Below are 23463 nucleotides of genomic sequence, written 5' to 3'. Positions count from 1 at the left end.
ACACAACAGTTGACACGAAATGGCCTTTACGTATCTCATCCAGCATATAGCTTTTCATTGCCTCAAAAAGGAAAAAAGTTGGTCTAACAAGTATTTTGATAGACTGGCGTTATTAAATATGAAATGCAAGAAAAACAGCATGAATAACGGTAGTGCTATTTAATTTTCCACCTACTTTCCATACGCTTCAAATAATCTATTACTGTATTGCCTCCATGATGGAAAAGGCATTGAGTTTGTCAGCCGGCTCCACCAGCCAAAACTACTTCAAACACAGACTCCTAGTCTGTTTTAGATTGGCCAAACCTTGAGGACTTTCGACTCGATTGAACTATTCTGTCAGATTCGACTATATAAATCGTGTTAATCAGCCCATACCCCCCCTAATGCATCTTTGGAGTACTTTTCAAGGCGTATCCAATGGTACCAAGTAACATAGATGTTTTAAATAAACTTATTTGGCAATTTATGAAAATATGAAAAGAGGTTTATGGCCAAAAGTCGAAATTTTACATATCAAAGTCCCACGAAGACGATTTCAGGAGTTATATTAGATCGATAGAAACATTTTGAATGAATATATACTATAGTAAAAGCCTTCATTATCAAGATAAAAAACGCGGTCGTTTGATTTTCAATGAAAACTATGAGGGGTACCTCACGCTTTTTGGTCGATTTTTGTCCATGTTTTTTTGATCTCCAAAAAGTTGAGCAATAGTGGCAATAAGTAACTGTCAGACGAGAGCAATTGTTTGGTGCTATTCTGACAGTCTAAAGCGGCCTTGAACGCGAGAAAACTTAGGTCAAACGCACTTGCATTTTGCTGTATTAGCCACACTGTTGACTAAAAAGGGATCATATCTGTATGCTACTTGCCTGTATATGAAGTATTTACGTGAATACGGATGTGGAGCATTGCATAAGAGTCAGATTCACAAATGATGTGAAGGATTTCCATGTGTAAGTAGATGGGCAAAACGAAAGTAGCAGTATTTTGATAAGATACGCAAGGGCAGTGGGTAGCGTGAGCTGCCGCTGCGCGAGTTAGTTCTCACCGAACCGAAGTGAAGGTAGAACATGGCATACGAAGCATAAACACTCGTATTTATTTAATAAAACTAGCTGGCCTGCTCGCTTCGCTCATCAACGGCCAAGGAGTTTTCAACATGCTTCTTTGCTTTATTACACCTCTCAACAGCCTTGAGAGGTCAGTGTGGTCACGATGGCCTTCAATCCTTAACACTCATAAATACAGAATCTCAATAATTCATTTAAACAGTACAACATAGATGAAAAAAACGGTTACGACAATTTCATGATTATCCACAAGTTTTTTTTTTTTTTTTTTTTTTTTTTTTTTTTTTTTTATTTGACAAAAAAGATTTACAGCTAATAAAATTCATCAAGTTCGTTTGTCTAAATCTAAAGCTTGTAGAAAGATGTCAATAGTCAGATTATTGTTGCCAAGTTGATTACTCGGGCAATTTCCTCGTCCAAAATGGGGAAACAGCTAGAATATATAGCAGCGCGGCCAAGGCTTCTACGTTGGTTTATCACTTCCGTTCCTCCAAAACAGTGCAATTGCACCATGAACATCTGGTCTTTTTCGTCCGGGTAACCGCAGGTATATATTGTACACTGTTAAAGATTTAAAAAGAGAAGGGCAACGAATTAACATCTCGTATTGCTGAAGCATGCAATACGACGACTATAAAAGATTGTTTGCAGTGGGTAAAACACGCTGAATCCTATTGAGAGAGATGTATTCAGAAAGAAAAGGGCTTAAAATAACTAACGCCATGCTTTTGTCCTTGTCATTTATATATATATATATATAATGTCTACAAATTATCTTGTAAAGCTGAATTCTTATTTTCTATCATCTTCTCAAAATACTGTAAATTATGCTCATGGGCATTTCAAAATGCGCTCAATGAATGAAATCCAGGAATAGCGGTTCTATTGTGTTCACAGCTGCGTGTACTCATAGTATCTCGCAAATATTGAAAAGAAACAGCATGGATTGTATTCGCGTTATGTGTGCTTATGCGCAGCATGCTCATACGATCCATCTCATCAAGTAAAAAAAAAGACATCATGATATTGATTTGCCCCAATTTGGGCTTCTTGTAGTGTTTGTAACAACGTATAGAAGAAAATGACAAACGATGATGCAAATTACTTTGTTTGGAAGCGTTGAATCTGGATGTAGGAGCCAATGGTGGTACAACCTGTACAGGATTGCAGAAATCGGGTAAAAAGTCACCGTGTGTCCCTCCCTTCTTTTATGAAGCTCACATCCATATAAGAACCAACATCCTTTAAATAATCTCCCACCTCTCTCACTATCTCTCTCTCTCTCTCTCTTTTTTTTTAATCTTACATTATCAAATCATATTTTATAAACAACATGATTGATTCTAAATTGCTTCAAGACAATTATCAATTGGTGCAAGACACTGTTCAAAAGTACCTCGAAAAGTATGTGCTGGAGCCAAGCAATCTGGAGTACTCTGAAGCCAAGAAATTAGCCATTCAGCTTGGCGTATCTACTGCTGTTGCCTACTTTTTGTTCAAGACAATACTGTACAGACTTTATATCAACCCTGTCAATCGCATCCCGGGTCCCAAAGTAAGCTGGATACCTTTTATGGGCAACTTCCCAGAAATCATCAAGGAAGAAGCAGGTGTACCTCACAAGAGATGGGCCGACATCTACGGCGGTATCTTTACATACCATGGCCCATGGAACATACCTCGAGTTACTGTGACAGACGACGTCCTCTTGAAACAAATCTTGACCTCCAACGAGTACGACTACATCAAGACACCTGAAGCATCTGCTTTTCTGCGTCGCTTCTTGGGAGACGGATTGCTTACTGCTGAAGGTCAAGCCCACCGTCATCAACGCAAAATGCTGAATCCTGCCTTCTCTGTCAATGCGATCCGTTCTATTCTCCCTCTTATGGCTAAACCCGGTCATCGACTTCGCAATGAATGGTTGGACATGATCAAGGGACCAAACAATAAGGTCAAGGCAACGGAAGACGGCCAAGAATACACCGAAATTGAAATCTCCACTGGTTTATCCTTGGCTACGCTGGATGTAATTGGTTGGGCATTTGGTCAAGATTTCAAGTCGCTGGAGCATGCTGGTACACCTCTTCAAAGTAAATTGAGTCAAGCTTACCTCCACATCTTTTCAAACGATGTCACCTTTTGGCGTGTACTGTCGTTCCTGTTCCCCATCTTCAATCACTTGCCCACCGAGAGAAACTTCAAGATGAAGAGAGCTGTGCGATGGCTTGAAGATGAAAGTAGAAATCTTGTACAAGCGGGTATTGACAGAGCCCAGGAAGCAAAGGCAAAGGGCATTGTTGATGACAAGCCAAAGGATCTGTTGGCTACTATGATTGACTTGAGAGATGAAGATACTGGTAAAGGCTTTACATTGGAAGAGATCAGAAACCAATGTCTTACCTTCTTGGCTGCTGGGTACGTAGTGCCTGGATTTTGATACAAGCAAACGCATGCTAACATGATCTTTTTACTGTTGTCTGTATAGTCATGAAACTACCAGTGTGAGCTTGAGTTGGTGTCTGTGGTTGCTTGCTCAAAATCAGCAAATTCAAGACGACTTGAGAGCAGAAGTCCGTACCTTGTTCCATGAAGACGATGAAACACCCTCGTACGAAGACATCAACGCATTGCCCCTCTTGAATAACGTTGTTCGCGAGACGCTTCGTTTGATCCCTCCTGTTCCTACTACCAGTCGTGTTACACGCGTCCCTGTTGTCCTCGGATCTTATGTCTTACCAAAGGGTACCACTGTCTTTTTATCCCCTATCACAACCCACCACAGCAAGCAAATTTGGGGTGATGATGCTGAGGAGTTCAACCCTTATCGTTGGGAAGGTGATCGCTTAGGTAATGCTTACCAGTACATGCCCTTTTTGGCTGGTGGTCGTCAATGCATCGGCTACAAGTTTGCCTTGGTAGAGTTCAAGATCCTCTTGGCTATCCTTATCAGAAACATCCAATACATTGAAAAGCCTAACTTTAAGGTTGGCAAGAAGCAACAAATTACCTTGAGACCCAATCCCAACATGGTTATCTGGGCCAAGGCTATTTAAGCGGCTTAAAGCGCAATATTTTATATTTATTCTCTGTACCATATAAATGCAATTCATTAAACTACTCATATATGCCACTGCTATTGTACCATTGCAAATCAACTCACATTTGCGCAAAAAAACATTAAGGTGAGCATAAAAATCAAGCCCTTTTTATATATATATATATATATATAAATTAAAACGAATCTAGGAATTAAATATCTGCAGATGCAGCCAACAAATCAGCAAAACGAGTAACCATGCGCTGCATGTCGTTGGATCTTCTAGCACTGGTTTCCAGCACTTCAGCGTGGTTGGCAAATGTCTTTTCAGTATCTTCTTCCGTGTCTTTCTCAGTCGTCAACCCTAATTCTCTCATCACTTCCAGTTTGGCGTCCTTTCCTCTTGCTCTCACCACATCGTTGGTGATCAGACTGATGCCCAGCACCTTCAAACCAGCATGACGAGCAACCACGACTTCAGGCACAGTAGACATACCCACAGCATCAGCGCCAATGGAAGCCAAATAACGTGCCTCTACACGGGTCTCGAAACTAGGGCCAGTTACCATACAATACACACCCTCGCGAATGTCATTCTGATCAATGCCGACTTCAAATGCTGCCTGGAAAGCCAATTTACGAAGTGCATATGTGTATGCATCCGAGACTGCAGGGAAACGAGGACCAAAGGAATCGAAATTTTGGCCCACAAGGGGATTGTTGCCTGCCATGCCAGGAAGAGACAGATGGTCATTGATAATCATCAAATCACCCACCTTGTGCTGAGGTTGAAGGCCTCCACAGGCATTTGTGACAATAAGGTATTGGACACCCAGCATGGCCATGACGCGCACAGGAAGTGTACATTGGAGCATACTGTGTCCCTCGTAGAAATGGAATCGTCCGACCATAAAGACAGTGGGAATACGAGCTTCACCCAAATGACCAAACACAAGCTTACCAGCATGACCGACCACTATGTATTAACTCGCACTTTCAGTTTCGATCCTCTCACTCTCTCAACCCCTTCAGAAGCTTCTTTTTTTTTATACCTGTGCTGGCAGCAAAACCAGGGATATCCTTGTATAAAAATTCAATTTTGGTGGATTGATCAATGGTGTCCACAAGGCCACCTAAACCAGAACCACAAATAACACCAAGCTTTGTACTTTGGAAATCCTTGGGCAAGTTGGAACGGAGGAAATTAGCACTAGCTTGGTAGGTGGCTTCAGTGATAGCGGCAGTGGTCATGGTGATGGATATGTAATATTAGAAGAGATATGAAAAAGAGAGAGAGAGAGAAAGAAAGAAACCCGATCATTGCCTACTTTTTACAATGAAACATCGCGGCACATCAATTACATTAGAGTGTCTTGATAATGGCCCTTTTTTCTTTTAGACGAATGACCTCTATATCGCAAGGTCGTGGGAAGACTTCCATCCAACATGACCTACACAACACGCCAATGATAACATTTTCCTACAAAGATAGGCGGTATATCGTGTAATCAGCAGCAGCGTGATTTCGTTTATTGTGTACTAGAAAAGAGAGCGCTGTGCCAAGTGGGATCAGAGATATTTACGGATTGCAGCCAAGTTTAAATTTGATACATGCTTTTTGCGTTTGTGTTCCCAAGGACGCTTGCATTTGATAATAAAGAGATCTGCTCTTTCCACGTTGTTTCTGTGATAAGCTATCTTAAAAGCAGGGTTGAGTCTCTGGGAGCTCATCATCATTATCGTCTTTGTCGTCCTCGTTGTTGACGTCGCTGTAATGTTTAGCTTTCATGTCTTGGTCATTGGCCAGGCTGTTTGGTTCTTGCCGTTCTTGCTGTTCTTTTGTCGGCATTATGTAAGTCTGATCTATAACGTTAGCGTCTGTTGGTGGTGCCTGCAGGTCGAGGTGTGCCTGTTCTATGATTTCTAGGCTTTCTTCTTCTTCTTCTTCTTCTTCTTCTTCTTCTTCATGGTGGCTCTCTTGAATCTGTTGCAGCGACTCTCGCAATTGCTGGTTATCCGATAAGCTGTTTGAAGAAGAAAGAGATATAATCTCTTTAACACTACTGCTCAGCGAGTTTTGAGAATGCGAGGATCTCTCATTGCTCGAGTTGTAAAGACTGACGGATCGTAGTGAAGCGTTGGATATAGGAGAGACATTTGACACGAAGCTTGGTAAGGTTGGTCCCTAGTGAATTGTATGAGTGGACTTGAATACAGTATAGAACGCTGACGCTTACCTCTTCATCTGTAGAATGTGATGTCGTTGCCGATGGAGGCGCGTTGGGGTCGTATGCCACTGTAGATGTCTATGGCGTGTTCGAGTTGGTGATATGTGTAGAGAAATCATGTTGTCAGCTTACCGATGCGTTGCTTTCAACGCTTGAATTTGCCTTTTTCCTGCTTTCATTTGAGCTGCTGTCATTATCCTCTTCGCTTGCATCATAAGAGCGCTTCGTCAGCAAGGGTGACGTTGGTGATGAGGGTTCTTGCTCTTCATGCCGCTGTTGCTGTTGTGGTTGCGTGCGCACACGTTGATCCAGCGCATGAAGCATGACAGCTGCACAATGCTTACAATTTCCCCAATTGCCAATAGGACATGTGCATTTTGCTTTGAGCAAGGTATACGTGTCGTCTTGTTTACTGAAAAAGATGGTAGATGTGATGAAACCAGACGAACTCTCAATGGGTAAGCTTCCCATCATTTGCACCTGGACTTTGTCGTCTTTTATGCTGCCGACTGACAGTTGGCTGACTTGATGCTTTAATTCGAGTCCACGTTCAATGTAGGCTGCATTGCCGATGAATGCACTGATCTTTCTTTTTGTCAAGCTACAAATGACATCTTGTAACATTTGTTTGTGGACGGCGCCTTCATCTGGCTTCTCTTTGGCCTTGCATGGCTGCACGCCAGCATCATTTGAAGAGGATGGAATAGTATCTTGAACGGTGATATGCACCAGGTCATGCTGTAAGCCTACGTTTGCCCATCTATCAAATACCTCCACTGTCTATACACAGTATGGGTGAGTTGTGGTGGGTTAACCAACAAATGGTCTCAACCTACCTTGGCAGATACGGTGTGTCGAATATCAAATGTGATTTCTTCTGATTTCGTCAGTGGCAGGCCATTGTCTGCGCTCTTCAATAAGGGCACTCTGTATGCATTCGCTAGGTCGTCCTCGAGTTGTCTATCAATTTGCAGCAGTGAGTCAAAAGGACTATATAGCAGAGTTCATTTGCAAGCTTACAGTATATCTGGATTCACATATTTCAACTTGTCTTTCAAAGATGTGGTCTCTAAAGATTGGCTGTGCGAATCTGATGAGATGCGAGTTGTCGTAAACGAAAGCACGAAAGAACTTACTGCAAGTATTTCCACTTGGATATGTTGAATAACGGCTTTTGCTGGAGGTAGATGCAATTCAGGGTATAGAAACTGTGATGGTCTAATGATTTGGTCTCTTTTTTCGACCATGTGAGTAGCGTAGAACCTGCAATGTTGAGGTTGTGGCGATGTTGCAATTGCGCCAAGCTTTGTAATAAGTCTAAGCTAGTAGTGTGAAAGTAGTCCAGTATATAGCAGTAAATAGGGATGGTAGTATTGAATGATTCCATTTTGTCGGATACCATCTGCCTGTACTTTTTTAATAGTATAACTCGCCTACATTGAAATGTATTAATGCTGCCGCCAATGCTCCAGCTATTTGTCAAGTCTACCCATTTTGATTGGTATTATAGATGGCATCTCCATAGAGCTTTTTTTCATCAATGATCCATATAAGCGTTCTGTGTGCAGAGTCAGTCATTCCATCAAGATTGAATATGTTGAGGCCATACCTGAATTGATGCGGAGAGGCTTCGATCCAGCCTTGGATCGCGTTTTCCGCATTCTCGGATAAAATCAAACCTTGATCTGCGTCAAATGACAGCAAATGGTGGGTGAAATGAACAAACAGAGCCTATTCAAAACACACTGTGAATCAGTAAAATCAAACAGCATTATGCATTATGAATGCTAGTGTAACCTCCTTGTTGAATATCGACGCTGACATGGCAAACATGGCTCCAAAATCGTTGCAAGCCGACTGTCCTGATTTTGTTGTGGGTGGTTGAAATGGCACACATGCTTCTGGATTGTACGTCCCGGAGCAGAGCTGTTTCCAATGGCTATTTGTCAATCCTGCAGACCAGCCTAATAACAAGCTTGGCTGCAATGATGCGCAGGGTATTGATACACAGAAGCAAGTTAAATCTGGCATGTGCTTTAAAATATAGTCAAAGATGGATCTTCGCTTAGTGTCTGAGCAAGGCTGCTCAAAGTATAATGCAACCTTCTTTGTCTGATTCTACGAATAATATATATATATATATATATATATATATATCAGCGATCATCCTTGCAAGTTGTGTCAAGGCAACTTACAACTCTTATGGTGCTCATGATGCTTCGAGCCACTGCACGAATAGGGAGATCCTTGTCTGGACAATGGATGGCATGTGTCTCTCTCAGATACTTGTAATAGTAAAGGTTGGCAATGGAGGGTATCGATTGAATCCAGAGCACATCATACTGGAGTATCTGCATTGCCATGGTGTTCAGATATTAGGAGGCGAGCTGAAAAAGAATTTCTATAGCCCTTCCAGAATCTCGATGGTGTGTGTGTGTGTGTGTGTGTGTGGCATGCTAAAACAAGAAAATGGAAAATTCGCGTGTGTGCAATGTCAAATTATTTGAACCGCGTTTCTCCCCCCCCTCCCCCTCGCTCCCCTTCTCTTTTTTCTTCTTCCATCCTCTCTTTTGTCCCTGGAAAAATGAATGTCTTGTCAGCTTTTACAGAACAAAAAAAGATTAGACCAGTGTATCAATTCAAAAGAGGCAAGACATTTGTATCGCTCAAGCACCCTGGTATCGATGCACTCAAACCAACATTCCCATCCAACACCATGCTGGCTAAATCAGACAGCATACTACCACAGTCTGTATCCTCCTCATCTTCCACATCCAGCACGGCAGAGGAACAGGCCACGCCTGATCAGGGTGAGGAGGACGATGCTATTTTTGATTTTCCAAGTGCATTGGATGAATTTGTAGAAATCAAGGTCATGGTGGCCTCCAACAGAAAAACCATCCCTGAAGCACCTAAATTGACTAGAAAACAATCCAAGCCCAAAAAGAATGCATCGCCTGTGAATCAAGCCAAAAGGACGACGCAAACAACAACAACAACAGCAACAGCAACAACAGCAACAACAGCAACAAACAAACCTAGATCACCAGTAAATCATCCTACCAAAAAGAGACCCATATCCACTGGCCCCAGCGTGCTGCAGCCCAAAGAGCCTGTGGTACCTGCTGTTACCAGCAGCAATGCGCTACCGTGTGATGATCAAGGCGAATTTGATATTTTTGCATTCGACCCTCAACCTACATCTCATCTCACCCACAAGCGCAAACCAAAACCCAACCCTTTCATGGCCGCATCACCTTCTCCTTCTAGACGTGAACCCACTCATTATACAGCTAATACATATATTCCTCCCATGCCAGCATATCAAACTAATCCAGCGCATCACCCTTATCATCATCATCATCATCATCATCATCACCATCATCATCATTATCAACCCATATCCATTGCCAGTCTGCTGAATGAACCATTGCCATTGCAACCACGCCCTGTCGAAAAGAAACGAAAACGAAATCTAGTGGCTCATCTCAAAACAGCAAGCGGTGAAAAGGAACACAAGCACTTGCAAGAATTCGATTGTTTATCAGATGAAGACGATCTAGCTCTAGAACAGCAAAAGAGCCCTCCTCTTTTGCCTCTTAAAACCCTGATCAAAGATCCCAGTCTATCTCCTGAACTCACCTATGAAGAAACCATGCAAATGCAGCTGGACTCGTTGATGCAAACTGAATTTGGAGAATCATCGTATTCACAACCATCCGCTCCAAACAAACGACCACAGTATCAGCCATCCAACAAACTAAATGTGAGGGTGACATTTCAAAAGAAACAATAATAAAATGCTTTTTATTTACTATCCCAATATGCCTTGATTGCTTGTTCGCACTCCTCTTTAGTGCCATTGGGATGTTCCAATTGCCATGTCATTTGCACCTTGAGTAATTCAGTGACGACAGGCCCCGTCTTGACACCCACCACCTGTGCTGCTCTTTTACCATCCACCATGTGCTTCCAGGTATAGCAGTCTGTGATTTGGTAGTCTTTTGCTGCTTGGATCAATGCATTGTACTTTTCGCAAATAGCGTTGCCTGTCTGTCTATCAATGGCAGTGGGATCCAGTGACCAATTCAAATCGGGATAGGTCTCTAATAGTTCCTTGACAGCGGTCATTTTGATGGCTGTTTGCCATAGAGCACCTAAATCACGAATAAGCATGCCCAGTTCGGAGCGCTTGACTGGCTGGTTCATGTTGTTGTCGGCCATGTGCTTTAGTTTATCAACACCACGGAAGATGGTATTCACTGTAGCAATATCCGTATTGTTTGTCTAATAGGGAGCATCATGAGTCTCTCTGTGCTCTCGCCATACGATGGATATCACCGCCTTACCTTGATGGAATCGCGCAACACAAGCTGCACAGCAGGTATATCCCTCTTTTTAAACTCTGACACAGCTCCATAGTAGGGCAACACACTGGCAGTCAATACGAGTGATCTCTTTTCATCATCTGAAGTAGCTCTTAATCCGTCGTTTTGCTGCAGCCACTGCAAAATGCCCACTGCTTGCACAGCCGACAGCGCATCGCCCACTGTACCGCTCTTGATGATCTGAGGTGGAGCCATGATGATGGAGTACAAGTCCAACTGATGGATCAACTGCAAGGACAACAAAGGATACGGCCCTGTAATCATCTTGTCAAACTCAATGCCGATGCGTTCTCTGCTGATTTTGTGGATCAATGCACTCTTAATCTCGGGATGCTTGGCTGCCTGGCATAATTCAGGTACCATATCGAAATTGAATCTACTGGAGAATCGAATACAACGGATCACTCGGAGTGGATCATCACGGAATGTCTCAAAGGGCTCTAATGGTGTACGGATCAATCCCTTGATCAAATCTGGGATGCCTTGCTCTGTGAAATCCTCGACTTGATGCGAATTGACATTGTAAAATAGACTGTTAATGGTGATATCACGGCGATAAGCATCTTCTGTAGGTGTACCAAATGTCTATCATGCCAAGAGTGAGTCTTTGTATATCTCTCAACCGTATGCATTTTCACAAGGCTTACAATCTGTAAGGGTATACGGCTTCCTTCTTCGTAGATTTCAGTTCGCAAATTACAAAAGTCCACTTCTTGGTCGAATAATTTGGTAGTGGCAGTTTCTAAGTGCTTGGATTTCTCGGGATTGCTGTCGATTTTCGCAATGGATCTAGTGGGTACACCTTGACTTTCGAGGTACTTGTTGACATATGTAGCAAATTCGTAGCCCATCATGTCGTTGATGGCAATATCCAAATCATGGCACTCTTTGCCGAGAAGCTAGAGAACCTGTTAGTTTTTTTTTTTTCACAAATGGCTCGGTATCTAATACAATGTCTTTTTTTTTTTTTCTTTTACCTTATCACGAACCCAACCACCAGCAATTCTGGATTCAATGATGGGCAACTCGGGTCGTTCTTGAGCAATGAAACTGGAAACACCTTGAAGCACATTACAGATCTTGGCCTCCTTCTCGTTCAAGTCTACCTTCATGGTGATGCCATTTTTGGACACGCCATAAGTCTTGCTATCCATTCTTATGTGTCTTTTAGGTGTATTGATGATGATAGATGATAAACGAAACGACGTTGGTGGTGTTGGTGTTTTTTTCAAAAGACGGAACATGAATAAAATGTTGAAAATTTTGTGATTTGGCCAAAATTCACTTTTTTGAATTTCTTGCGAAATGTAGTGAGTGATTTGGAAATCTACAGTGACAGCAAAGATGCAAAGGCGAATTGCATGAAAAATACTCGAGTGTGAGGTAATCAATCAAGATGTGTACATGACAAGCATCCAACCCATTGGATGAAACTCCATTTCTGGGTGGCTGTTGCTCATGCCAGAGTCCTCCTGCTCAGAGAGCATCCAGAGTGACTCACTAACCTTTCGATCTGAGCGGGTGCACACCACGAATAAAATTTTTCAATCAAGGGCCAAACCATTGATTCGACTTTCTTCCACTTTACAACAAAGCTTTTTTTATTCAAAATGGGTCGTATGTATACTTCTGGTAAGGGTATCTCTGGTAGTGCCCTCCCCTACCGTCGCACTCCTGCCTCTTGGGTCAAGACTACCCCCGAGGAAGTTGTTGAGCAAATCTGCAAGAACGCCAAGAAGGGTCTTTCTCCTGCTCAAATTGGTGTCCTCCTCCGTGATTCCAACGGTATCCCTCAAGTCAAGTCCATCACTGGTAACAAGATTCTCCGTATCCTCAAGTCCAACGGTCTTGCTCCTGAGGTTCCTGAGGATTTGTACCATCTTATCAAGAAGGCTGTCTCCATCCGTAAGCATTTGGAACGTAACAGAAAGGATAAGGACTCCAAGTACCGCTTGATTCTCATTGAGTCTCGTATCCACCGTCTTGCTCGTTACTACAAGACTGCTGGTCAACTCCCTCCTACCTGGAAATAGTATCCTTTTTTTTTGTGTGTGTTGTGTACTAACATGTAGTGTGTGTGTGTAATGGGATATGGGAAAAACAATTCGATTTCTGCCTATATTGGACATTATGTCAAGAGTCAACGTCTCGTTTGCTTTCGAGTGAATTGAGCGGGCTCGGTAACTGTCTACCTTAACCCTCTGTTTTTTTTTCTTTCTAATAGTGAGTCTGCCACTGCCTCTGCCATGGTTGCTTAAATTGGTTCCATCTGACAAGAGAAACCTTCAAGATCATAAACAGTATTTATATCTTTTTCGTTTCAATCCAAATGAAATTGCGTATACTATACACGTCTTTTTGAATAAAAATAACCATTTTGTTATTCATAACGAACTCTTGTTGGCTGCTTTATGGGTTGTGTGCTGCTTTATGGTCAAACGTTCTAGAAAATGTCTATCATGAGTGTGCGCATTACATCATGAAACAGGGCATCGTAGCTGATTCAAACTTTATTCCTCCTAGTGTGAATGCTCTGGTATAATCCATGCCATGTGTGTAGCATTGAATCAGCATCTCTGTGCTTTTGTATACGTGCCATGATAGCATGGCTTGACACTCTTTCGGCGCTGAATGCGTATCAAAGTGGAGCATGAATACTAGCATTCCTCTTCTTCTGCTTATTCTCGTTACTGTAACCTATCAACAGATCATTCAAGGTACATTACAAGCGTCTCAAGGTGTTGTCTAGGATATACAAAGCGCAATAACGTATATATTCAACTACAGTCGACCTCTCAGCAAGTGCCATTGCAGTATTGAAACTCGCGCTAGATTCAAGCTGCCGTCCTGACACATTACAGCCACTCCTGTTTTGTTATAAGATTTGTTTAAAAAGGCAAATTCTATCACTACCATGACAATAATGAAACTCCTTGATTGTTTTGTTTTTCGTATTTCTCCTCCTTTCTGTTTCTAATCATTTTTTTTTTTTTTTTTGCAACTTGTTCAATATGGGAAATACTTGTAACTCTTGTTGCTGTGGCAGTCAGTTGAATCAGTGGCAAATGTCCATTTGTGTCGTACACTCACACATAGGATTCATGTAGAAAAAAGCAAAGCTGGTTTATACGAACCTCTGTTGCAGGAAAACGAAAGAGAAGCCATCACAGAGCTACTCCACTTTCTTGAGAGTAAAGTTCAGTGCTCAAGTTGCCACTAAAATAATCAACACTCACATGCTTCAAAACAGATCGCAACAACACAAATTTCTTTGAGGGAGAGCCTCTTCGTGCGCTTTCTACGCTAGCATTCTCAGATAATGTCGATTTGCAGAGATCAGCTGCCTTGGCTTTTGCAGAGATAACAGAAAAAGGTACGTCTTACTAGATAGAACTCCACTTGCATGAAGGCCAATCCGCCTCATTCTACATAGATGTGAGACAGGTGGGACGCGAAACATTGGATCCCATTTTATTCTTGCTTCAGTCGCACGATGTTGAAGTACAAAGAGCTTCCAGCGCTGCTCTCGGTAACCTAGCTGTCAACAGTAAGTTATGGTAGATTCTTGAGTACAAGAATTTGCCTCCCCCCCCCCTCTCCTTCCTCTCCTTGCTTCCCCTTAGTATTCACGCAATGTTTTTCATTACCTAGCTGAAAATAAGCTGCTTATCGTGAAACTGGGTGGATTGGATCAACTTATTCGACAAATGGGTAGTCCAAATGCAGAAGTGCAATGTAATGCTGTAGGATGTATCACCAATCTGGCTACACACGGTAAGCTTGTTGGTTTACTACTAGAATTTCCTTTTTAGTTACATTTCAAAATGCGTAGATCAAAACAAGTCTCGCATTGCAAATTCAGAGGCATTGCGTTTATTGATTGATCTGGCAAGATCAAAGGATCAACGAGTACAGAGAAATGCAACAGGCGCCCTGCTGAACATGACACATACACGTTGGTTTTTTTTTTTTTTTTTTTTTCAGGCATGTGTTGAGGGGGGGGAGGCAGTGGACACTCACATAGCTTTACATGTAGAGGAGAATCGACAGCAGTTGGTCAACGCAGGCGCTATACCCATCCTCATCAGTTTATTGAGCTCCCATGACGCTGATGTGCAATACTACTGCACAACGGCATTGAGCAACATTGCCGTAGATGGTAAGTCCTTACTACTCACCATTGAATCCACAAGACAACCAACACCTATTATACAACAGCCGTCAATCGAAAGAAGCTGGCCCAATCAGATTCCAAATTAGTACAATACCTCATTCAACTGATGGACACAAAGAGCCTTAAAGTGCAATGTCAGGCAGCACTGGCATTGAGAAACCTTGCATCTGATGGTAAAATAGCCAACACACCATCATTCCCAGACAAACACATTAACAGCCCCTTAACACTCTGTTGTAGAAAAATATCAGTTGGAAATTGTTCAATGTAGGGGCTTGCCACCATTGCTTCGACTGCTCAAGTCTTCATTTCTGCCACTGATATTATCGTCTGTTGCCTGCATCCGAAACATCTCCATTCATCCAGCCAATGAATCGCCCATCATTGACGAGGGCTTTGTCAATCCCTTGATTGAATTGCTCGCTTACGACGACAATGAAGAGATCCAATGCCATGCCATCTCGACGCTCAGAAATTTAGCTGCTAGCTCTGAACGCAACAAGAAGGCCATTGTGGAAGCAGGCGCTGTGGAACGCATCAAACATTTGATCAAGCAGGTGCCAGTCAGCGTCAAGACAGAAATGACAGCTGCTATTGCTGTGTTGGCTTTGAGTGAGGAATTGAAGCTTCGATTATTGTATATGGGCGTATTGGAGATACTGGTGCCCATGACACAGTACAATCATCTTGAAGTGCAAGGAAATGCTGCTGCTGCGATTGGAAACCTCAGTTCCAAAGGTATTGTGTATCCTGCTTACGAGGTACAACAAAACACTAAGCAACATACAGTCCAGGATTATACACCCTTCATCAAGGCTTGGGATACGCCTGATGGTGGACTGAACAGATATTTGACCACGTTTACAGGTCAGGAAAGTAGTGTTGCATTTCAGCATATTGGTGTATGGACAATCGAGCAATTTGCAGAAGGAGGATGTAAGTAGCATCAGTTGGGTGTGTGTGTGTGTGTGTGTGTGTGTGTGTGTATATGTGTCTGTATGCTGACAAAGGATATAGGCCCTGAATTGATGGCCAAGATTGTGGGATCCAAAGAGATTGTTGAATCCATTGCTCGCATAGCCAGCAACAAGAAATCAGCGTCAGACAATGGTAAACCCTCCGTCGAAGAATACACTGAAGGTGACCTACAGTCTCTGGGCAAGAGAGTTCTCACTACATTACAAGAATATCAAGTGAAATTACGTTCTGGTATGATTGCAACAGAGGAGAATAAGAAATCATCAGCAGGCCACAAACAGCGATAATTTGATACATTCAACATGACACATATACTACAATAAATCAAATGACACTCTGTTATGCAATTCCACTGTATTACATTGATAGAAAAATCGATTTACGTGCCAACCTTTTAAATATTGCCTAGAAAAGTAATCAATATAGACGTTGGGTATAATTTTGCGGGGAAAGTAGCTAGTTTGTGTGGAATAAAATTGTACGACAGGGTGCTTTGTGTGTTGAACACATGTCAATTCGTTGCAAAATGATACCACAGGGCTAGGATGATCTTATCTTTTGTGTTTGTTTGTTTATACCATTATTTAGATGAGGTATATCAAAAAAAAAACAACAATGGTTGTGTATACGAGTTGTACTAAATATTTTTTTATTTTGTGGGGAAACTAAAAAGCGTTGCTGCTCACATATATGAAAATCTGGGAAAACATGGGCAATTACAGAAAAAAACAAAATAGCTTTCAACAGACAAAAATGATATTTTGGTCTATAAAGAAAAGTGTCTATTATTATGAAATGATGGGATAATCAGAAAAAGAAAGGGAGGTGTCTTTTTTCATAAATAGGAGAAAGAAAGGAGAAGAATTACATGAATAAGTTATATACTATATGTGTGTGTGTGTGTGTGTGTGTGTGAAATGCGTTGAGTGATTTGTTTCTTTTTTTAAATTTGATGAGCAACAGCTAATTGTCGATCGTGTTGAAACATATCATGCCAAGTCTTGAATTGCTCTAATACAACAAATGTGATGATGGTTTGAGGACCTAAACGGATAAATGCAGGTGTCCATCCCTTGAAGAACGACTTGATGCCTTCAGACTTGAACATTTGCTTCATGATCAAAGTGGCTGACATTCTGTGATCACCAGTGCTTGCAGACATGATACGAGTTTTAACTACATCAACAGGAGAACAGACAGTTGTAGCCACCAAACCAGCCAAAACACTGGATGTTAAATGAAGAGCAATGCCATCTTGCATAGGGGTATGGTTCAAGAGGATGGCCTTGAACATATCATAAGAAACACACTGCGATGAAGTCATCAAGATGGCTCTGTTGATGTTGGGTCCAAGACCACGGAATAATGCAGTTGTGCCCTCTTCTTTGCTGATACGAACGATACCATCGATGGCATGTTTGTAATTACGACGCTGCTGAGGAGGCAATTGACCATCATTTTGCATGCGCACATTGATCACATCACCGGGATTACCACATGCTCCACCCAAAGCACCAGCAACACTGGAACATATTAATAACTGACCAACATTTGCCTCTATAGATTAACAATTTATAATTGGATGAGTCATTCCAGCGTATATAAAATGGTTGATTTCGATCTCCCCAGCGTCCAGCATCTAACCCCCCCTTCCCATCTAAACCCCCTTTTTTTTTTTTTTTTTTTTTTTTTTTTTTAAATAGTCAACTTACTTTGTTGTGTAGTGGATTGAATGTAGTCCTTTAACTTTTCATAGACACCAAATCGCACAGTGGAGTAAGTAGCTTGTCTTAATATAGAGGCTGATAGACCGGCATATAGCTTGAAGAAGCCTTCGTTTTGTGCAATCTTGACCATGGTGGAGAACATACCATGATTCATACTACCTTTGGTGTTCTGAAGTCGAACTTTGGTCAAGTCGAAGGGATGTACGACGATAGCTGCAACACAGGATGCTGCTCCACCAAAGTAAAATGGATAAGACTTCTTTGCTGTGGTTGGTTTTGCTGCTACTGCCGTTGTAGTTGACATGATGATATAATGATTTATAAAAGAAGGGTTGGAAACAAGAGAAGGAAAACGGCAGAAACAAATAAAAAAAAAACTGGAGAATTTAAGTGTTTTTTTTTTTGGCTTGTGGTTCCTACAATAAAAAAATTTATTTGAACTACCGTGAGCAAAACCATGGAATTGCTTTGACCCGATTATGAAATGGGCTATTAAGGTTTGGGGCTCTCGACTTTCCGGTTTTTTTTTAATATAATTTTCGCACAATGCTTAATTGCAAAATTATAGACAGTTCAAGTATATATAACTCTTCAAAGTCATCGTGTGTGCTTTTTGAATCTGTGGTATCACAGGTCAATGAGAATGATGCGTCATTTATATACACTTGGATAATACAATGACAATGACGATAAACCTGAATCTGCTGAAAGCTTTAAACTCTTTATGGTAACGGGAGGCTTCTCGATCAAGAAAAAAAAAAAAAAAAAAAAAAAAAACATGATCTTGTTACTATTTAGGATCTGGGTCGCTCATGGCCACAAATATGTGTGATGGGATTCTACAACTCCAGGCTTTTATGCATTGGATTGCAAATGCCTCAATGGCATTTCCTTTCTCATCAAGCACGATGGTAAAAATAAGCTGCATGCATGCACACGTATATGTTTGCGCAATATGTAGGCCAGCTTTTTCTGCCTCTCAATCTGATTTAAATGTGCTGCTTTTAGCGTGTTATCTCTCTCTCTCATCGCGGCTACAACAGGCAGCCCCTCGCACATTATTACATACAAACATGTACTCACATTGGTCAATACCAACATGCTCTTTAACAATTAGCAAGACGCTTGCCTCAATTTGAGACCTATAACAATAGAATCGGCATTACTTGCTTTATGATGATCAAATTCATCCATCAACCTGATATCGGTACCTGAATAATATAGGATTTGGTAAATTGTAAAAAATCTGGGCATGCATCAAAAGCAGCAGACTTGATCTATGAATGGAATGTGCTCATGAAGGTTAGCTTATACGCTAGCGCTTTACCTATCAGCCAATATCTAGAGGTACAAGATTAGGTTAGAGCATGAACGAGGCTGCTGTTTGTTTGTAAGCTATTAAGGATGCTTTGGTTGTGTATATGTAGTACAAACCTTCAAATGGTATATATACATGTTTGGTCGTGAGACGAAAGCACAAGACAAAGTACATGTGGTTGCGATGAAGCTTATATCTAAAGATTGGTATTGTAGGTCATTTTTTCATCTGGTCACTTTTTAGAGACATGCCCATACGCTTTGTAACGTCAAAATGACCTATGCTCAACGACATTGATGAAGCCATCTACAATGTATGAGTGCCTGTTAGCAGCGGCGACTCGCCTTAGTTTCTCTCGTTAAAGGAGAGTAGCTCCTCTGGACAGACTACCAACGTAGACTTCTTTGCTTACCATCAAGCAGTGGAAGCCCTCCATGACTGTGAGTCTGTTTCTTTTTGAGTGTTTCACGTCTGTTTCTTCGTGAGCAACTCGAATACGAGCAGGTGGCATACTTGGATCACCACTTACTACTCAAAAGTACGGAAAAAAAAACAGCAAAACGTGTGTGCATTTGGGCCGTGCTTTCTCGCGTTAGAAACTGTTCTAGACCATCAGAATAGCACCAAACAATTGCTATCATCTGGCAGTTACTTACCGACACCTTTGCTCAACTTTTTGGGGATCAAAAAAACATGGCCAAAAATCGGCCCAAAAGCATGAGGTACCCCCCTCATGGTTTTCATCGAAAATCAAACGATCGCGTTTTTGGCCTTGATAATGAAGACGTTTACTATGGTATGTATTAATTCAACATGTTTCTATCGATCTAACACAACTCCTGAAATCATCTTTGTGGGACCTTGATATGTGAAATTTCCACTTTTTGGTCAGGAGCCTCTTTTTAAATTTTCATAAACTACTCAATAAGTTTATTCAAAACATCTATTTTACTTGGCACCATTGGAAGCGCCTTGAAAATTACTCTTGGAAAGCTTAAGGAAGGGTGGAGCGATCATCACAATTTTATAGTTGAATTTCGTAAAATAGATTTTTTTTTTAAATTGTGTTTATTGATTGAGCCGCGTACACTAGGAGTACTGGGTCGAAGTGAAGAGGCGGGTGCAATTGAGAAGAAATACTATAAGAACATAAAATACTAATTAATCTAATCTAAAGAACTATCTAAACTATCTAACTACAAGGGGGAATGGATTTGATCCTCTTCCTCTGTCTGGCGAACAGTGGAGCGGATATTCTCCAGAATCGCCTCAGGGACAAGGATGATGTTGTGTAAAATAGATTAAACAAGTCGTAAAATAAGCAAAACATTGCCACTTCAAACGAAACAATAAACGTCGGAGCTTTAACATGTTTTGGCTGCTGGCAAGATCAATGTTGTCTCTTTTAGGATATTTCTGAAGCTTACAAGAAAGGAATTGCAAACTGAAAAGTGCTATAGCTTAACCAAACTACGTGAGCACTTGGTAAAAGTATTGTTTACTGTGGGAGATTATATTTGCATGCTTTTGAGACGTCTAACAAAGACTGCACCTGTATAAGTGTCGGCCTTCATACCTGGAACAAGAAACCACTGACAGTGCATACAATGTCATCTCAAAGCTTGATCTTCAGAGCCATTTGTGCGCCTTTATCGCGACATCAATATGCATAAAATCTTTAGCTGTATATTTGTCAAATCATTCTTGTCGTGCCATTGTCTAGAGAGGCAAAATTTCATTCAAGTGGCATCAAAGCAGGTTTTCAAGTCCATCATCTGCCTCATGATTTGCAATTTCGTGCTTTACGAGCTTGAAGAGGTAAGTCTACATGTGTATATATATATATATATATATATATATACGCTCTTTTATCAGAGATGCGCTGTGCTACAACTGTCGCAGGAATATTTTGATGGTATCAAATGATAAGTAGACAATTGTCATGCATTTTTCCCTTCGAGATGGCATTTACAACAGTATTGTGCAACAATAGATGCACTAGATTAAGTAATCTCGGATGTAATTTTATCAGAAGCCGTTTGCATAGCCGCATACTCACGCTAGCAGAGGTTTCCTGCTTAGCAATAGGAAATCTGATAAAATAGCAAAGGCGGAAAGTGTGCAGTGAGGGGGGATAGTCTTGTGTACTACACCCTGTTAAAATATTTGCCCTTGATAATTTAAGTTTTCAATGATCCACCAACCTTAATTTGTTTTTAGCAATTGCTTGATTTGGTGTGATAAATACAACGAAAGCGACCGTGATTTTCATAAAGTTTCCATTATCACCTTAATAAGGAATTGATATTTAAGAGTTTCTGACATTGTTCTCTGTCTCTCTCTCTCTTTCGCTATCTTGTCCTAAATAAAGCTGACTAAATTTTCAAAGGACCGAGGGAAGCATGATATATTTTATTCTTCAAATGAAACCGAAAAAAAAAGGCACAATCTCTGGATGACAAATTGAATCAAGTGTGCTACCGACAGCTCGCTGCTAAATCATGACGGATTATCGATTTTCTAAAGAGACTTTTTCGAATGATTCACACCAGAGGATCAAGCATTCAGTATTGTCGTGTCGCTGAACATGGATTTCATGTGTCTTTTGCTTTGCTTGTGTGCTTGAATGCATCACTGATGTGAGAACAACCTTTTTCCCTGTGACTAGGCAAACATCGGAAGGAAAAGGATGCGCACACAACCCCTTCCCTTCTTGTAACTCCCTCCAAAAAAAAAAAAAAAAGCTTTTAGGTAGATAAACAAAATTCTCCCCCCTTTTTTTTTTTTTTTTACACTTTCTTCATTATTATTTTTCATTCAACAGAAAATAATAGGATGAAAGCAAGTAAATTCATATTTTCACCCAATGATCAGAAAAATGTAACTACTTCATCCGCTTCAACATCTCAGTCAACAAACAAAATCATCTTGGATTACCTGCTTTTCCTATCAATCCAGTCTCGGTTGAAGCAGGCTCGTGTGGAACTATTGGAATTATCCACACCGCTGCCTCAATCCAAGGAGGACAACACAACGGTAGAGATTCGCAAGCAAAGATGGGAAGACACCGCATCCAAGGCAGAGCAGGATAAGAATGCAGTAGAATCCATTGTAGCTGGTAAAAGTGGAATAATTCTACCTTTTGTCAATAGTAGCTAACGACATCGACAGGCATCCTATCAAGCCACTGCAACAGAACCCCATCTTTTCGCATTGATTCCAATTTTGAGCAAAGACTGCATCTCTGTCAATTGACAAATCTTGTGTTTGGCCGCTTTGATGCCCTTTCAACAGGGCAACATGTCATTGCACATAGTTCAGCAAGACGACGAAGACATGAAACCCAAATGGCTGTTGTCATAGAGACAGATATTCACGATGAGCCTTGTGATATCAAGCGTCGTCAGCGTATATTTGAGCGACCCATCGTACCGCCATTTTGCAGAAGACATCGAATCCAAAGCTGCTATGGTTGCCGATCGCCTTATTTGAAGGACAAGCCCACAAACGCCATGCTGATGGATAAATTACACAAGCTAGAAGAGGAGCACCACGACGATACTGAAGATCCACAGCAATCGTTCAAAACATTGGAGTTGGCAAACATCTTGCCACCCACACCGCCAGCTGGCCTTATTGAAGCTATCCCTACATTTTTACGCACCAGTGCAGACATGCTACGAAGAGCACTAGAGAGTGAGGACGGAGACGGCGCTACTGCCAAGCCTATGATGTTTGCTGGACAAAAGGTTATGGGAGGAGGAATGCCTCCACGTTGGTATGATTTGTTCCTGGAATTATTAACACAAGCTGCCATTGAAAGCTATTTGTGCGATACACAAGCAGGTCTTGAGCCTATTTTCGAAATATTTTCATATGGTGATGTGGAAGATGAAGAGCATGAGGACGAAGAAGATTCTGACGATGACGACGATGATGAGCCTCACGAGCAAGAGATTGATGAATGGGGAATTCGCGCTGCTGATCACCACTTGCTATTTCCAAAAACCCGTACAATGCACCTGTTTAAAACCCAAGTGAGAGAGCGAGAAAAGGATGTAGGTTCACGTTATAGTGTATCTGTAATGCAAGGTGGAATTGACACAATTTTCAGTTCTTGGTCGTTGAAGGTGTAGATTTACAAACACATTTCGAAAAGTTAGCGCAGAGATTTCCATTGCAAACATTCGAGAAAAGCATGGGTGAATTTATACAAATGATTTTGGATTCAATGGATATACCAGCCCTGGATAAGGTAATGATACATTGGACCTGTAAGGCTGCTTGCCCATATTAACATCATATCTAGTACGAGCAGAGCATACATGATGCTGAAAAGGGCAGTGAGGAACAGCCATCCACAGGGCCATCCGTATACAAGTATCCAGGTGATGGCTCACTCTTGATGCCTGAAATTCCAGATGACGATGAGAAGCATCAGCAGTCCACCGCAAACACCAAAAAGAGATCAGCGTCAATCTCTGAAGAACAGCAGCAAGAAGAAGAACCTCCTACCAAGCGTAATAAATAAAG

The 23463-nt window shown here is 41.4% G+C and overlaps 9 protein-coding genes across 9 annotated transcripts; 5 read left to right on the top strand and 4 right to left on the bottom strand.

Moving 5' to 3' along the window:
- Positions 1-2410: 2410 nt before the first annotated feature.
- ATC70_005296 (uncharacterized protein) lies at positions 2411-4133 on the top strand (the record flags this gene model as incomplete). The annotated part of the gene is made up of 2 exons (XM_064824591.1): positions 2411-3495; positions 3566-4133. The coding sequence occupies 2 exons, from the start codon at positions 2411-2413 to the stop codon at positions 4131-4133; spliced, it is 1653 nt and encodes a 550-aa protein (XP_064677527.1).
- Positions 4134-4329: 196 nt separating this feature from the next.
- ATC70_005295 (uncharacterized protein) lies at positions 4330-5368 on the bottom strand (the record flags this gene model as incomplete). Its single annotated transcript, XM_064824590.1, has 2 exons — positions 4330-5093; positions 5170-5368. The coding sequence occupies 2 exons, from the start codon at positions 5366-5368 to the stop codon at positions 4330-4332; spliced, it is 963 nt and encodes a 320-aa protein (XP_064677526.1).
- A 448-nt stretch (positions 5369-5816) lies between these two features.
- On the bottom strand, positions 5817-8708 carry ATC70_005294 (uncharacterized protein; the record flags this gene model as incomplete). Its single annotated transcript, XM_064824589.1, has 10 exons — positions 5817-6302; positions 6355-6423; positions 6478-7125; positions 7182-7305; positions 7366-7425; positions 7482-7778; positions 7835-7903; positions 7955-8076; positions 8143-8463; positions 8541-8708. 10 exons carry the CDS (start codon positions 8706-8708, stop codon positions 5817-5819), a joined length of 2364 nt encoding a protein of 787 aa, XP_064677525.1.
- A 221-nt stretch (positions 8709-8929) lies between these two features.
- On the top strand, positions 8930-10141 carry ATC70_005293 (uncharacterized protein; the record flags this gene model as incomplete). Its single annotated transcript, XM_064824588.1, has 1 exon — positions 8930-10141. One exon carries the CDS (start codon positions 8930-8932, stop codon positions 10139-10141), a length of 1212 nt encoding a protein of 403 aa, XP_064677524.1.
- Positions 10142-10152: 11 nt separating this feature from the next.
- LSC1_1 (ligase of succinyl-coa) lies at positions 10153-11977 on the bottom strand (the record flags this gene model as incomplete). The annotated part of the gene is made up of 4 exons (XM_064824587.1): positions 10153-10632; positions 10695-11318; positions 11381-11632; positions 11711-11977. The coding sequence occupies 4 exons, from the start codon at positions 11975-11977 to the stop codon at positions 10153-10155; spliced, it is 1623 nt and encodes a 540-aa protein (XP_064677523.1).
- A 366-nt stretch (positions 11978-12343) lies between these two features.
- On the top strand, positions 12344-12766 carry ATC70_005291 (uncharacterized protein; the record flags this gene model as incomplete). The annotated part of the gene is made up of 1 exon (XM_064824586.1): positions 12344-12766. One exon carries the CDS (start codon positions 12344-12346, stop codon positions 12764-12766), a length of 423 nt encoding a protein of 140 aa, XP_064677522.1.
- Positions 12767-13744: 978 nt separating this feature from the next.
- Positions 13745-16172, top strand: rpl13_1 (60S ribosomal protein L13; the record flags this gene model as incomplete). Its single annotated transcript, XM_064824585.1, has 10 exons — positions 13745-13778; positions 13841-13924; positions 13984-14106; positions 14167-14280; positions 14385-14507; positions 14566-14688; positions 14770-14892; positions 14952-15080; positions 15148-15843; positions 15925-16172. The coding sequence occupies 10 exons, from the start codon at positions 13745-13747 to the stop codon at positions 16170-16172; spliced, it is 1797 nt and encodes a 598-aa protein (XP_064677521.1).
- Positions 16173-16828: 656 nt separating this feature from the next.
- CST6 (transcription factor) lies at positions 16829-17916 on the bottom strand (the record flags this gene model as incomplete). Its single annotated transcript, XM_064824584.1, has 2 exons — positions 16829-17442; positions 17598-17916. The coding sequence occupies 2 exons, from the start codon at positions 17914-17916 to the stop codon at positions 16829-16831; spliced, it is 933 nt and encodes a 310-aa protein (XP_064677520.1).
- A 3849-nt stretch (positions 17917-21765) lies between these two features.
- Positions 21766-23461, top strand: ATC70_005288 (uncharacterized protein; the record flags this gene model as incomplete). The annotated part of the gene is made up of 4 exons (XM_064824583.1): positions 21766-22048; positions 22102-22988; positions 23045-23185; positions 23240-23461. 4 exons carry the CDS (start codon positions 21766-21768, stop codon positions 23459-23461), a joined length of 1533 nt encoding a protein of 510 aa, XP_064677519.1.
- Between the last annotated feature and the right edge of the window lie 2 nt (positions 23462-23463).

This window comes from Mucor velutinosus, assembly GCF_035048745.1.
Source record: "Mucor velutinosus strain NIH1002 chromosome Unknown tig00001542, whole genome shotgun sequence".
Lineage (NCBI taxonomy): Eukaryota > Fungi > Mucoromycota > Mucoromycetes > Mucorales > Mucoraceae > Mucor > Mucor velutinosus.
The sequence above is the reverse complement of the archived record's forward strand: the minus strand, read 5'-3'. Positions and strand labels throughout refer to the sequence as shown.